Source organism: Physeter macrocephalus, chromosome 14 (assembly GCF_002837175.3).
Source record: "Physeter macrocephalus isolate SW-GA chromosome 14, ASM283717v5, whole genome shotgun sequence".
Lineage (NCBI taxonomy): Eukaryota > Metazoa > Chordata > Mammalia > Artiodactyla > Physeteridae > Physeter > Physeter macrocephalus.
The window spans coordinates 70,293,484-70,309,109 of NC_041227.1; the positions used below are offsets into that span (position 1 = coordinate 70,293,484).

Here is a 15,626-nt window from a genome sequence, read left to right on the forward strand (position 1 = left end):
CAGCAACGAAGACCCAACCCAGCCAAAAATAAATAAATTTATTAAAAAAAAAAAAAAAAAAAAAAGAATCCTTGGGACACTGGCACTGAGTTGGTAAAAAGGAAAAGTTACTTTGTCTTTTGTGTGGGCCGCTCTCTATACAACTTCCATGGGCTCTGGGATTGTGCACACGAAACTCTATCCATGCGGATGGGCTTACAACCTGCCCAGTTTTAGGTCTTGTTATATTCAGATGTTCTCATCTTACACATTAAGAGACAGTTCCAGAGAAGCTCTGTGTTTTTCTCAAGGTCACTGAGAACGGAAGGCACGGGGGTGGCCGCAGGCCCCCTGCCTGCTGGTCTAAGCTCCCACATCGGAGGCTTCGGGCAGCTCTGCTGTGAGATACTACAGACTAGCTTTGTATTTCTGAGAGTGCTCAAGGGGACCAGCAGTTTCATCGTGTGGAACTGTCTCTGATGATGGTATTTTCTATCTGATAAATAACCCTATTCTCTTGAAAGGAAACTTCCCATGTCTAAGAAATTGTTCAGAAACTCATAGGGAAAAAAAAAAAAAAGATGGCAAAGTTTAAAAAATAATATGTGAAAAAGCCCATGTCACTCTGTCACCTTTCCTTCAACTGACTTAATAGCACCGAGGCCAAGTTTGCTCCTCAGGACGGATACACACACACACCTTGGGCACCCACAGCTGCACGGCTAAAGGCAGCGTCTTTTTATGCTATGTAGGTATGTACAGGGACAATCGTATCTTATTTCCTCTCATCCACTTTGATTGAGGCAGAAAAAAAGGATCAACAGTCAACGCTGTTGTGAATATCCACCCGAAATGGTAATTATTGCATCATTATATTCGCTTTTACTTGTCATGTACCATTAGAAGGTAACAAGATCATTGTCAGTCAAAGATTGTGGAGATAATTAGAGCATCTACAGGTTAGCAGGAAATCAAATTGGTGCTGGTACCCGTCAATGCCGGGGAGCAGAACGTAATTAGACGGAAAATATGCAAAGGTTGAGAGGGATAAAGCCCCGGGGATTAAATACCATGACTGATTTGACAGTAACTTCCGGTCTCACATTGCAGATGGCGGCCTGGAAATAGGTGTGCAGGAGAAAGCTGGGCGGTCTGCCAGAAATAGCAAGGCGAGGCCCGCTGATGCTGAGTCTTGGGAAGGTCCCGAGAATTGCCTGATTTGGAAAAACACAGTGTTTATCACGTTGTCCAACCTACTAGTTTTTCTTCAAGTTATTTTCTCTAGTCTGGGAGCCGGGTATCAGCATAAAAGCAGGGCTGAGTGAAGTGGGCCTTTATTTAAGCCCAGCATCAGATTTCCAAGCCCGTGAGCCCAGTACCCCTAGCCGGGAGCCTTCCAGAGCCCGCCCCCCCGTCCCAACCACCCCCCGCCCCCGCCCCGCAGAGCTGCAGGCACAGACACCAAGCTCCCCGGTTTCTGTTCGCTTCCATTCCATCTTCTCCGACAGCGGCCACCCGCATCCTGCTAAGCCGGACTGCTTTTGTTTTGTCCAGTTAGGATTCAAACACCCGTCCAAACCATCTCATCCAAACAACAATGGCATCGTGTTGACACCAGAAAATCTTAACAATTTTTACATCTTGAAAAAACAAAACAAATTTTAGAGGACGAGGGAGAGGTCTGCAAGCTAATGAGGGTTATGCCATGTAATTCAGTGAGACACAGGAAAAAGACAGGAACAAAATACCTGGAAAGTCTGAAGTTACATACAACAGACTGAGTCCACAGGTTGTAATGGCAAGAACAGGCAAGCACCGGCCGTTGGCAAAGGCCCTCGATCAGATCTGTCATCAACGCAGACAGAGCACATGCTGAGTTTTGAAGGAGGCCTGAGACACAAAGGGTGCTGGCTAAATCGGCCTGCACACGTATCACCTACGAAATCTAAAAGTACCTTCCCAGGACTTACAGGACTTCGCTTAGAACATACCAGAAAAAAAAAAAAAAGTCCTGATTGGGTGGAGGGCAGACGTTTACAGAAACTAACTGGCAGTGTCTACGTGGGTCGGGGAGGGCAGTCAGCCCTTCCATCCTCACTCAAGGGTTCAAGGTGTTTCTCTTCCACAGCCCTGTCTGTCTTGCAAGTATGGCTTCTTCCCTATGGTAAGGATGGCCATCCCACACAAACAAGCAGCTGGAAGCTTAGTTCACATTTTTTAATAACATGGCACAAACCAAAAAAAAAAAAAAAAAGTCCTGATTGGGTGGAGGGCAGACGTTTACAGAAACTAACTGGCAGTGTCTACGTGGGTCGGGGAGGGCAGTCAGCCCTTCCATCCTCACTCAAGGGTTCAAGGTGTTTCTCTTCCACAGCCCTGTCTGTCTTGCAAGTATGGCTTCTTCCCTATGGTAAGGATGGCCATCCCACACAAACAAGCAGCTGGAAGCTTAGTTCACATTTTTTAATAACATGGCACAGTTTACATAACACAAGAAGGCTCCGCCGATGAGAACATGCTGGAGACTCAGTCGCTTCACGTTTCTTTTCACATAGGATCTAGAAAGGACTTTATTACATACAGGAGGAACAGCAAAAAGGTCTGTATAGAACGATCTCTTTACAATACTGAAAGCTACCACTACGGTTCCAGTGTACATATTCCTTGGATTTTTTTTTTTTTCCTTTTTAGTTGTTGTCTTAAAAAAAAAAAAACACTGCACAACATCTGGAATTCACAAAATCTGAAGCTCACAACTAAACCTTCAGTTGACTACTAAAATAGATCTCTCTGCTTATTAGAAACAATGGTCTGTAGTTAACTTTTTTTTTTTGCAAAAACAGGATAACAACGTCAGATAGCACTTTAATATACTAGAAGACCAAATGGAACTAATTTTATTTCATACATATATTTTACAGTCCAGTAGACAAGATATATTGTATTTCTTTGCTAGTAAAGTCATATTCTCTCCAAATATGTAGACAAGAGGCTGAATGTATTATAAAAGTATCATGAAGAGACAGGTTGATGCAAACTCAAAAACACACGCACACACAAGACCGTCTCTCCGCCACCTTTCACCCTCCGGAATGCTCCCCGGCCCCGCAAGGTTGACCTGTTTCGGCTACTCCCGGACTTGATTACCGACGGGAACATGGTGAGCCACACTAGGAAATATGCACCTTAACTTCATCAGTTATTGAATACAGTGAAAACATATCCATCATCTGAGAAAACTCGAAGCTTTCTTTCAGGATCTGTTTGTTTGGGTGTAACTGAATGTCATTACAGAACGAGGAGGTGTGTACAGATAGGAAACAGGACACACTAAAAAACGCATGGCTCCCACATGAGGGGGTGTGTGAAATCACGTGACTGATGGTGACGAGATGCTGGCGGCCTGTTTGTGTCCCCTGATTTTGGCATCTGACAACTCCCATCCTCCCTGGCACTGGTCGTTCACGGCCTCGGTTACCTTTCCGGGGCTGCACTCCCCACTTCCCCCAAAGGCCCACAAGCAGCAACTTCAGATGCAAAGTTTCGGCCTGGGGTCCAATTTGCAAAATCAGGTGTTTCTCCGTTTGAAATAACAAGCAAGGAAAACAAGAGTCATATCACGTTAAGCGCTTGTTCAGGGAAAATATGACCTTAAGTATGTTGTAAATGGACTTGAAAAGGCTCCTTTGAGTTAGGCGGGCTTTTGTGAAAAGCCCTAACATTCATTGCATAGTTGAAGGGTTTAGCTGTCTAGAACAATACATGGGAACACAGCCGACTGTGCTCACTGATATTAAGTCTGCAAATAGCACATTTTAAGAAGTATTAATGTATTATGTTACTTAATCTTTATCTATTTACATCTGTACAAAGTAAAGCTTTCATCTTACCCTTTGCATATATGAACCATTAGCTCACGAAGCAATCTTTTTTTCTGTTTTTACATAACTATGTACACAGCCTTCCCTTCTCATCTGAAAGACCTCTGCGTGATGGATCGTGTGGACTGTTGTCTCCTCCCCCCGCCCGCCCCCCCCATTATCACCACGTTGGTGTGTGTTGTCATCTTCACTGTTTTGGTTCGAATCAAAAAGTTTTATACGAGAAACCAAAAGAGTGGGGAGACTTGAGAACATACGAATCGGCTAAAAGATCTGAAAAATTTCAACAGAGAATATACAAAAACATTTCAAAATCTGCACTGAGTCTATACACTGTTTACAAGGGCAAGTGCTGGGGGCTCCCCCCGCCCCGTCTGCGTCGGTCGAGACGCGGGGGGACCGACGCGGGACTTCTCTCCGCGCGCTCTCCCGAGCCTGGCGCCTGCGGCCGCGGGCTCTCTTCCTCCTCTCCGCGTCCCGTGCTCTCCTTACCGGGCTTCGATGTCCTTCAGCGTGTGGGAGGGCGGCCGCTCCCTGATCTCCGCGGACAGAGGGGTAGTCCTCCGGGGGGACACGGGGCGGCCCCCCAGCGTGGAGATGAGCGGCGGAGGCGCGCTGAGCGCCGCCGTGGGGGGCGTCTTGTTGAGCAGTCCGTTCTGGTGGCCCGCCGTGGGGCTGATGCGTGGGTAGTGCATGCTGGGCAGACCGGGCGCGATGAGGCCGGGGTGGGGCAGGTGTCCGTCCAGGGAGGCGGGGTGCACGGCGTGGAGCCGCGGGTGGTCGTAGTCCTCGCGGAGCATGTGCAGGCGCTCCCGCTCGTCCAGGTGCGCGCCGCGCTCGTGCTCTCGCCGCGCGTCCACCGACAGCGGGTGGTGGTGGTGGTGGTGGTGGTAGTCGTGGGGCTCCCGGTCCCTGAAGGAGCGCTCGGCTTCGTACAGCCGGGGGGCCGAGAGGCGGTGCAGGGGGTCGCTCCTCAGCAGGAAGTCCCTGCCCAGCGGGTCTCTCCGGTGAATGTCAAGGTCCCGGTAGGGATCCCGCAACGGGTCCCGGATGGGGTCCCAGTGGAAAGGAGGATACGGGAAGCGCTCTCCGCCCGGGATGGGGCTGATGCCCATGAAAGGCGTCATCATGCGAGTCCGGTCCAGGCTGCCGATGCTGTTCATGGGGTGTATGCCCGTCACCCCCACGGTCATGGGCATGGAGGCCAAGGGCCCCGGGTGCACGCTGGCCGAGGAGCTGGGCGGCGGCGGCGGCGGCTCCGAGGGCCGGTGGCTCTGCGGGGCCTCGGCGGGCAGGTCGTGCTCTTCCTTGCGCTCCTCCTTCACCTTGACCTCGGCGCTCTTCTTGGGGTTCTCGTAGGCCGGCTCGCCCTTGCGCGGCTCGGCCTCGCGGCTGGCGGCGCTGCCCGGCCTGGCGCTGTCGCTGGCGGGCACCCGCGCGTAGGGCGACGGCACCCGGGCTAGCTGCTTGGCTTCCTCGCCCGCGCCGCGGCCCTCGTGGCCGTGGCCGTGGCCGTCCTTCTCGGGCAGGGGGCCCTCCTTCGCTTTGTGCTCGTCGGCGCCCAGGTCCTTGCGGGACTCCGAGTGCTCTCTCTCCCTGTCTTTGGATTTGTCTTTCTCACGAGCCTCGGTGCTCAGATGAGCCCTGATCTGGTCGGTGGAGCTGCGGCCGTGCCCCAGGGCGCTCCCCGGGAGGACGGGTGCTGGTGAAGGGTGGCTGGAGTGTCTCTTCTCGACGCTTTCCCTGAGGAGGAGACACCAGGAGGCAAATGAGACGGGCTGCCGGCCGGCCAGGGGCTGCCAATGAGGTGGCGGGAAGAGGCCGCGCCGGGCTCTAGCCCCCACGGCCCCCCGCACGTGCCCTTCGTGGGCAGGGTGACCGGCCACCCTGGCCTGACTGGCCTAGATTTTAGAGGAAGCTCGAGGGGTGAAGTGCTCGGGACGACGGGCGTGCGAGCGTCTGGGGGGGGGGTGACGCGCGGTGTGTTAAGAGGCACGGGCCTGAACGCAGGCCGGGGAGGAAGAGCTCTCAGAAACCTGCGTGGACCCGCGTGGTCAGTGCGTCAGTGATGCGACCGCGCAGCCCGTCTGCCTGGAGTCTCAGGATCTTTTAGTGACAAGAATCAAGTTCTAAGGGCCCCAAACCTTCCTTCCAACGTTGCAATTCAGAGCCAGTGGGAGGAGAGTAACAGGGAGATTATGGGAACATCTCTGTCCTGAGGTCAGGACGAAGGGCTGGTTTCAGAGAAAAGGGGGCAGATACAGGGCGGCCTCCGAGAGGCAGCACCGAGGGGGTTAAAAGGGAAACCACATTTCTGGATTTTGGGGGTGCAAAAAGCACCTCTGCATTAGGAAGGAGAAGAAAGCCATAATCTGTTGAGAAGATTGATAGAGGAAAGCCAGAAGGAAAAGTGGGTCCAGAGACACAAAACCTCAAGGGACAGGTTGGGAACAAGTTCCATCTGTGAATGGAAATGTGGAAGGAGAAGCTGAGAGGCCTGTCTTGGGTGGGGACTTAAAGAGTACGGGGCACAAAATGCAAAGCAACAGAGGACAATACGGTAAAATGTGAAGAGGCCGGACCAGGAATCCGGTGTGTTTTAGGGACCACCCGAGACAGACCTGGCAAAGGTGAGGAGGGAAGCAGGAAGCCTGCGTGGCTCAGAAGGCAGGGGGGCCCCGGGGGAGAGATTAAGGAGGTTTCCCCTACCAGTTTTGTTTCTAGCCAACGTGCAAAGGCTAAGAAGGAAGAGCATCTTTAAAAGGTAAGAATAAAGACGAGTGTATCTTATTAAGTTTCCTGACTTTCATCTAAAAGGCCATTTTTGACTGCATCAAGAAAAGCGCGGCAAGGTTTGCCGCCATATCCTGCCTTCTCTTCACTGACAGACCGTCCAGAGAGCTCCTGGTCTAGGGGCTGCCCGCTCCAGACGCACCTCACTTTGGCAGTTTACAGCTCAGAGCTGCATGTCATAAACGGTCCTCCCGTCGGCTAAGAGATTTTTACCGTGCTGTCCTGAAGGAAAAATTCGTCTTTTTCTTTTATGAGGAAGAAATCAGTTGGCATGATGGCCTATGATGGTCTACTTAATCTGCCGCATTTAAAGCCTGCAAACTTGAATTCTTTTAAATCCCTAAGAAACACGTACATATGTATACACACGTATACACACACACACACACACACACACAATATACACAGTAAAGAAAAACTAAAGATTTGGATCGTATTTGAGATTTAAATACCAAAAGGAAAGTGTTATTAGGTATTTTCTGTCAAGCGTATCTTGTGTATTCCTTGCTAGTTCATTCAAAATGAAAATACCCTAAAGAAAGGGGGAAAAGGGGAGTATGCTTTGTCAAGAATGCTTATGACATTCTTCAGAAAAAATAACTATAAGACATTTTCCTCTTTAAGGCTAATTCTTTTTTAGGCATGGGTTTACCACCACGTATGGAGATAAAAATGGTTAGTAAAATTAATTATCCACTGGCAAAACAAAACCCAAACCCAAACTGCTTGGTGAGGTTTCTCTAAATCTGGGTTAGCAAAATTTTATCAGTTATCTGTGAGCCCAGGATTTGAGTTGGAACAAAATTTGAGAAAAATACAATGAGACAATGGAAACATGACTTTCTAAAAGAAAACAAAAAAGGGAGAGAGAGAGAGCAAAAAACCTATGGATGAGTCAATGGACTGCACGAACTTGAAAGCAAAGATGGTATTGATTCATGCTGTGTGTGTCTTCTGGTCCAGGCTCCATCTTGCTACCTTTTTGAGAGAGATTTATGTTTGGAGAGACTAATGCTCACGGGGACCTTGAGTGTGGAGCTGCTCTTGAGTCAGGATTCGCTTGCTCTGTACTGGATACAGAACTGTGATGCTGGCCTGTGGTCACGATGCACTGAAGGGTGGGGGTGGGGCGGGGGGCTGGGGGGGGACACCACCCCGGCTGCGTGAGCGGCCGAGGCTACAGCTGAAGCACGAGGCTGGGCTGGGGAGGGTGGGTGGCCAGTACTTGGCCCAGAGCGGGCTCCCCCATTGGGACTCGAGAGCGGGTTCTTTGCGTACCTTTCTTTGTCATCTTTACTAACGGATGAGTCTCGTTTATCTACATCTCTATCTCTGTCATGAGCTGCAGCGGACGCGCTACGCTCCAGCTCCCCTGGCTTCAGCCAGGGCGGAGGGGTCGGGAACGACGGAGGCGTTCGGTGCAGCCGGTTCCAGGGCTCGTGAGGATTGCTAAAGCTCTGCACACTGGGGCCATCCTTGTGGCCGAACACTGAGTTGGGTGCTGAAATGGTGAAGTGGAGAACAAAAAGGTTTCAGAGAAATTATATAATCTGCTGTAATGAAGGTACTTACCAAAAAACTTTTAACAGCATTCAGAGTTAAAATGAATACATATTATTGGGAGCTGGAAAAGGAAAGGAGATTAACAGATTCATTAGAGGAACTTGTCCTACACTGGAGAGGTAAGTAAGCTCACAGCTTTTTTTCTTCGTTTTAACCAAAGGCAAAGGGGTGGGAGGGGCTGATTAAAAAGGAAAGGGACCCAACAGGTATGGGGATCACCTAATCATGCCTATCTGGCACGCGCAGACGTCCCGAGCATGCAGACGAGTGTATTTGGATGGTGTGACCTAGGTCAGTAGCTCAGTTCAGAGCAGAATTCATGGTTATCCTCTGCCCGTCACGACCCTGCTAATATGACTGCCGCCCCGTCCACAACCTTAGCGACCAAAACTAGAGTCAGCAGAGACCAGACAAGGTCCTGATCCAAACAGACACATATGGTCTCCATGCTATATGGAACTGTGATGGCTGCTTCAAGCTGCACTGTAAGTCTCCTGTAGCCGGAGGGCATGACGTATGGATGGCACGAAAGAAAACAAGCTGATATCCAGTGGCTAAAGCATGCTTAGAACAGGAGCAGGAGTTGCAACTCCCTTCCTACTTTAGACAGACTTCTTAGTAGTGGAAAACTATGCAGTCTTCCTGGATTATGCAGCACCAAGTGTTGCCCTCTCTTGACTGTCCTGAGCCTGGATTGCTTTCCTGTTCTTCAGTGTGTTTTCTCACTCCTGCTAACGCAAGATGAAATTTTTACAAGTTGTCTTCACATCTAATGGGAGCTGTGGCTAAAATGTGGGATAGTAGAGATGGAATGGAATATGGATGAAACTGTGAACTTCAGCAAACTCTCTGGAGTTCAATTGACTATACTACCTTTCCTGACCCTCAGGAACATATATCAACTGCAGGCTAGCCTTAAAACGTTGGTTTAGACCTAACTCCATTGATTAGGCCTGCTTTTGCAATGATATAACCTAAATTTGTTTCCCAAGAGCATGGTTCCCTTTTATCTAGAAAGGTCTTGAGCCACAGACAGATCAGAGTAGATAAATAATTTAAGGCAGATTTTTTTTTTTTTTTCCGGTACGCGGGCGTCTCACTGTTGTGGCCTCTCCCGCTGCGGAGCACAGGCGCCGGACGCGCAGGCTCAGCGACCATGGCTCACGGGCCCAGCCTCTCCGCGGCACGTGGGATCTTCCCGGACCGGGACACGAACCCGCGTCCCCTGCATCGGCAGGCAGACTCTCAACCACTGCGCCACCAGGGAAGCCCAGATTTTAAAATGTTAGAGGTACTCACTAACTGAAGGATTTCCAAGTCCCCCGAAGGCATTGCCACCAACTGCTGCCAGGCCAGTGAACGTAGATGGCCGATTAAAAGGCTCTGCAGACAAGATTGGGAAGAAAGACATGGTTGCAGGACTCCACTGAGTGAGGAAGACAAGAGCTTCCTGGGAGCTGGGAAGGCAGTGGGGGATCCTTGCCCCGTTTATACTCAGACCTGACCTGCCCCACTTCTCCCGCCAGATTATGCAAAGGGTTTTCATCCTTTTACATTTGGGCATTGGGTTAGCAAAATATTTCTGAAAGCTATTTTCCAGAACTATGCATTTTTCCCCATGTCTCTTTTGCTGGGTGGGGAACGTTGCTCAAGCCACAGTACGCTCAGATGCCTCCCTGCCTATCTCCCCTCTTCCCAGAACGTGCCGTGTAGGCTCTCACAGACCAGAAGTAAGATGGCAGCTTAAAGTCAATCTCTCAATGAAATTCTGAGGGCACACGTATCCTGTATACCCTGTCGTTGGGCATACCACTGCCCGCATCTGTTTGTGCACTGCAGAAAACATCAAATAAATAAAGGCCGCAAATAAGGCGCCTTTACTAGGAAGAGATATAATAGGGTTGTGAAATGTGAAGTGATTAAAAAGTAATGGATGCTGTCTCTTCATAACATCATCGTGTCCTTCTTTCCACCTCCATGGGTGCCTTTATGTGGGCAAGAGCTCACCATCTTCTCCAAGGGGCAGGGACAGGCTGCTGTAAACGTGGATGCCCTGGGGTTCCATGGCATGGCTTTCACCCGCCGCACCCTCAGCAAGCCTACACACAACCACTACTGCGCACAGATCTACTACTCGAAGAACACGGTATGAGAGGTACTGAAATCCTGGAGATGGACGGCGGGGATTCAGAGTTCTACAAGATCACCACCACCTAAAGTAGTAAGTGACTTATCTGGGACTGTGGCCCACTTAGCAGGAAGTGTAGCAGGAACGCAGTGAACAGAGGTTTTTCTGAGACACACATGTCGCTGCCCGGCGCTGATGGGCAACTCACCGAGGTGAGCCCCGGGGTTAAGGAAGTTGCTGTGATGAGGAGGGGGCCCAAAAGGGGTCCCGGGTGGGTGTGCAGCACCTGTTGAGTCAAATATAATGGAGTTAGATTTCAGAGGAAGCCGACTTCTACAATGCCATTGGCTCCCGGTCACCAAAGGAGCCCAGGAGAGAGCACGTTAAAGTAAGAACATAGCTGACGTCCGTCCAGTGAACACCCGGGGAAAGAGAAACGTGCTGATCAGGAGGCAGAAAATAAATCACCCCCTTTCCTGGCTGGGCTGGCCACCACCAAAGAGAGGTATTACTTTTTTTTTTTTAACATCTTTATTGGAGTATAATTGCTTTACAATGGTGTGTTAGTTTCTGCTGTGTAACAAAGTGAATCAGCTATACAGATACATATATCCCCATATGCCCTCCCTCTTGCGTCTCCCTCCCACCCTCCCTATCCCACCCCTCTAGGTGGTCACAAAGCACCGAGCTGATCTCCCTGTGCTATGCGGCTGCTTCCCACTAGCTAGCTAGCTATTTTACTGCATCGATGGACACTTAGGTTGCTTCCATGTCCTGGCTACTGTAAGTAGTGCTGCAGTGAACACTGTGGTACACGACTCTTTTTTCTCAGGGCTGACACACAGTACTGGAAACATGGAGAAAGAATGCCAGCGGGGCAGGGAGTTCCGTAACCAAGTAAGCTTGGAGAAATGCCGGGTAAAAAACGTGGAGCAAGGTTCTTTCACTGAAGGACTAGGAGGTGTGACTATGTTCTCTCAGTCTCTAAAAGGGCAACATCGGGCCGTGGGCTACTTTCTTCAGAGACATCTACTCTGAGAAACACTGTCTAATCCGGGTGCAGGAGCGGCCGTCACGAAGTTGTGTCTCTGGGCTGCACCGCTTGGGCCTTTGCGGAATCTCTTTTCCTGAGGATGTGTTAGCCGTCACGGACCCGCACTGAAGGAGATTATAAAGCCCGACCCTACGAAATGCACTGTGAGTTACATCAGGTTGTGGGAAATGAAGAAGTCCTCCATATCTTCAGTGCCAGGAAAAGCTAGCCTATTGACTTGCTTCTGGACACTGATAACCTTAAACCACCTCTGTTTGTTAGTCTTTACCTTGCCCGCCAGGGAGCTCCGGTCTACCTCAGTGCTCGCCTTTCCTTAGGTTTTCCCTTTATCCACATTTCTTCCTCTACTTTGTTTGGCCTTGAACAGTATGTATTTCCTTAGGATGCCTCAAATCCTTTTCTTGAAGGAAGAGAGAGACAGAGAGAGTGCACCTGTGAATTAGGGAAGGACACTATTTCCAAAAACTTAGGGCATCCACCTGGCTTGCTGACGTGCAGCTGACAGCTGAGAAGGCAGGTTCTTCTTTCACTGAAGGACTAGGAGGTGTGACTATGTTCTCTCAGTCTCTAAAAGGGCAACATCGGGCCGTGGGCTACTTTCTTCAGAGACATCTCTGGGGGCAAGACTTTCACTCTGAGAAACACTGTCTAATCCGGGTGCAGGAGCGGCCGTCACGAAGTTGTGTCTCTGGGCTGCACCGCTTGGGCCTTTGCGGAATCTCTTTTCCTGAGGATGTGTTAGCCGTCACGGACCCGCACTGAAGGAGATTATAAAGCCCGACCCTACGAAATGCACTGTGAGTTACATCAGGTTGTGGGAAATGAAGAAGTCCTCCATATCTTCAGTGCCAGGAAAAGCTAGCCTATTGACTTGCTTCTGGACACTGATAACCTTAAACCACCTCTGTTTGTTAGTCTTTACCTTGCCCGCCAGGGAGCTCCGGTCTACCTCAGTGCTCGCCTTTCCTTAGGTTTTCCCTTTATCCACATTTCTTCCTCTACTTTGTTTGGCCTTGAACAGTATGTATTTCCTTAGGATGCCTCAAATCCTTTTCTTGAAGGAAGAGAGAGACAGAGAGAGTGCACCTGTGAATTAGGGAAGGACACTATTTCCAAAAACTTAGGGCATCCACCTGGCTTGCTGACGTGCAGCTGACAGCTGAGAAGGCAGGTTCTCCGGGAGACCGGCTTGGCTCTAGACAAGAGATGGGCCAAGGTCATCTAAAGACGTCCCCTTCGTTATTTCAGGCGCTAGTGCCCAAGAGCAAGATGGAAGTGGTTGAATTTAACAAGTATGCGTAAATTATACTTACCAGTTAAAAGTTTCACCATTTGGGGAAAAATCCGATATTGCTTACACTAGAAAAGACTACCTTCCAGAAGAGAAGTATAAACAGGCACTGAATGGATTTACCAATAACTAAAACTATTCCAAGAATCCCTTGCGTTCTGACTGAGTGAGTTCGTAGAAACGAATACAAATTGCTTCAGGAACATAAATTAAGTGGAGGAGGGTTGTCCCTTCAACACCCTACTAATTTATGTTTTGGGTTTTTTATTCCCCAGCCTGGAAGGGCCCTGTCGGCCTGGGGTGTGGAGGAAGCCACACAGCATAGGAGAACATCTGTCAGAGCCACAGCATCTCAGCATCGGAAGGCACCTGAGGAGTATATGGTGACTTATTCTCCACCCAGAAAGCGCAAAAATGACACCACCTCCACAGGGCAAATACAGCCCAGCACATTCACTAGGTGTGAACAGTGTTGCCAGCTAAATAAAAATTTGGCTGCACACTGTGTAGTACAAACTAATGAATGCTTCGATGAGGATCGGAGCTTTGCTCAGTGCAGGGCCCCCAGGGATGCCTCCCAGTTCAAGAATTATCGAAGCAAAAGAAAGAAGCCAATTCATCTGCTTGGCTCGGACGGAAGCCAGGGAGAAATCCACTTCTCTCCAAAAATTGCTCTTCATGTAGCCCTGTCTCAGAGCCTAGGTGCCATGGTAATGAAGGCTTCAAACATACCCCTAGATGGAACTGACAGAAACCTGAGACCTTAGCAAACTCCATCTACCCTCAAGCCGGTGCCCTTCCTCTGGCGACAAGGCCCATTAGAATGGTGGTTGCTTGCAGTGTGGGTAGTCCTTTCTTCCCGAATGGACGAGCCTTAGGTCCACCAAAAACGAGTCTTGAATAAAAGCCCGGGAAGGTGGCAGGCAGGATGGGTGTGAAACTTGCTCGCTAAGGACTAGAAACAGGGACACACACCCCCCCCCCCACCTTGAACACTTATGTCCAGAAGAATAAATTCTACGCTGCACAGTGGGTAGGAAGTCATGGAGCCTGTCGTCACTAGAATGAGCTCGGCATTGTCCTTTATGAGCTTTACCCAGTGGAGCCCCTGTGCCAGGCACTGTGCGCTGAAGGTAACTTTAGAAAAGACTGAATGTTAAGGAACCTTTGATACCAGTAGGGCTGCTCTCGTCCACCTAATAAATAAATACTCCTGACGGCCACTGCCTTTGTCTGTATGGTCCTGGGGCAGGACTGGGCGGGTTATCTGATGCAGTGATGATCTGGGACCCACTTCGGCACATGCACTTGGAAGTGTGTCTTCTCAGAGGTTAATGAATAGACCTGTTGCGGGTTTTACACACTGTCCCCTAAATTTCCTGCATCGTTACAACCAACCAGGCAAGAATGTTAAGTCCTGTAATTAATTAATAGGGAAAACCAGCAACCAACCAATTCACCCTCCCCGTCACAGACCACACCGCCGGCAACGACTTTAATTGTATTTCTTTATCCTCAGACCCTCATGCACGGCATCATGGTGTGACGCCACGGAGTGCTCTGGGCAGGGACAGTGAGAGCAGCCGCATCCTTACACAACTCCTGGCATTGTTTCCTTCCGATTAGCCCTTGCAAGCTCTCAGATCTTTTTCAATAGCATTTGACATGCTTGTGAGTTACAGTGGTTTAATATAGAAGCAAATAATGAGCCGAAGCAATATGAGCCCCCGAACGGAGAGATGGTCTTTTTCCTTCTTTCGTGGAAGGGGGCGCATCCATGGAGAAGGGCCCATCTCCCGAGATGCGCTGTGATACTGCCTTGCAAACTGACATACGTTGTAGTTTTTAGGCGGCCCAGAGCTCAGATATAACTTATCTAGCTACCTGAGAACTACGTTTCCCAGCTCGCCCCTCTGAACTCACCAGCGGCAGAGAACAAAGTTGAAGGCCGTGCCAGGTCATGGGGGTGGTGGATGGCTCCAAAGAGGCTGGGACCTGGAGGACGGCTCAGGAACTCGGGCTTCAGGCCAAAGTCCAGCTTGTGTGGGTCTGACTGCATCTGTTTCTATAGCAGCAAGGGGGGGAGGAAAGGATGGCACCCCCAAGAGAAACAAACAAACAGCAGGGAAGAAAAACATTAATGAGGAGGAGCCTGAGACTGAGAGGGTCAACTCTGAACTCGGGCCCTGAGCCCTCGTCAGGTTCAAGTTTACAACTGCTGTGAGAACACAGCAACCCACAAACCATTTCACCCTCAAATGCCAGAAAAGCGGGGCCGGCAGGGCCCGAGGTTCATAGCAGAAATGTCAAGGGGCAAAACTCGGGTTCGGTCTCTAAGGTTATAGGGGTCTGAGGGACAGAACCATGTCCTGGTTACTGAAACCACCACCATTCCGAAGTCGTCTATGATTTGCCGCAAAGGTTCCTTTCAGCAAGTTTTTAAATGATGATAGTATTTTAAAGCTCATTTTATTAGGGATTCTGCATGAATAGTCTGCTGTGTAAATTAATTAATTGTTTAATGACTCTTTGCCATGCTCTAATAGATCACAGTACATTAGTAGCTGAAAGTTATAAAGAAATATTTGCATGCCTACAAGCTAATTTTCAAACGATCGTTGTTACATATTTTTAAAGAAACACAAACGAAGTAGGGATATTAATTTTACTAATGGGGGCTTTTTACTGTGCCTACTACACTCCCAGTTAGCTGAGGAAGAGATCAGGCCAGACCAGTAAACCTTCCAGAACCTCTCTTGCTGTGACTTCCTTGCCATCAACTGCAATCTATTTATCCACCCTTGCGCTAAGCTGTCAGCTCATCATCTTCCTCCTAGTTCCTCCTCCGGGCCTCACTCTGGAGGCTGGCAGCCTCTCCTACGGCATGGTTTACAAACTGCCCCCCCTTCTCGATTCTCAACAGCCTTCTCGGCATCG

The 15,626-nt window shown here is 49.7% G+C and overlaps 1 protein-coding gene across 5 annotated transcripts in view; it reads right to left on the minus strand.

Moving 5' to 3' along the window:
• AUTS2 (activator of transcription and developmental regulator AUTS2) overlaps positions 1 to 15,626 on the minus strand; it is a 34,381-nt gene that overhangs the window by 1,871 nt on the left and 16,884 nt on the right. For 3 of the 5 annotated variants that reach the window (XM_028499466.2, XM_028499467.1, XM_028499468.2), the window contains exons 9-14: positions 14,613 to 14,754; positions 10,553 to 10,630; positions 9,516 to 9,599; positions 7,932 to 8,154; positions 4,353 to 5,603; positions 1,083 to 1,193 (exon numbers count right to left, since the gene is read on the minus strand). In XM_028499466.2, the coding sequence (XP_028355267.1) occupies positions 1,083 to 1,193; positions 4,353 to 5,603; positions 7,932 to 8,154; positions 9,516 to 9,599; positions 10,553 to 10,630; positions 14,613 to 14,754 (1,889 nt within the window). Of the gene's footprint in view, positions 1 to 1,082; positions 1,194 to 3,385; positions 5,604 to 7,931; positions 8,155 to 9,515; positions 9,600 to 10,446; positions 10,631 to 14,612; positions 14,755 to 15,626 lie in introns of those variants that run through there. The other 2 variants (XM_055090743.1, XM_028499470.2) reach the window with 2 other exon arrangements.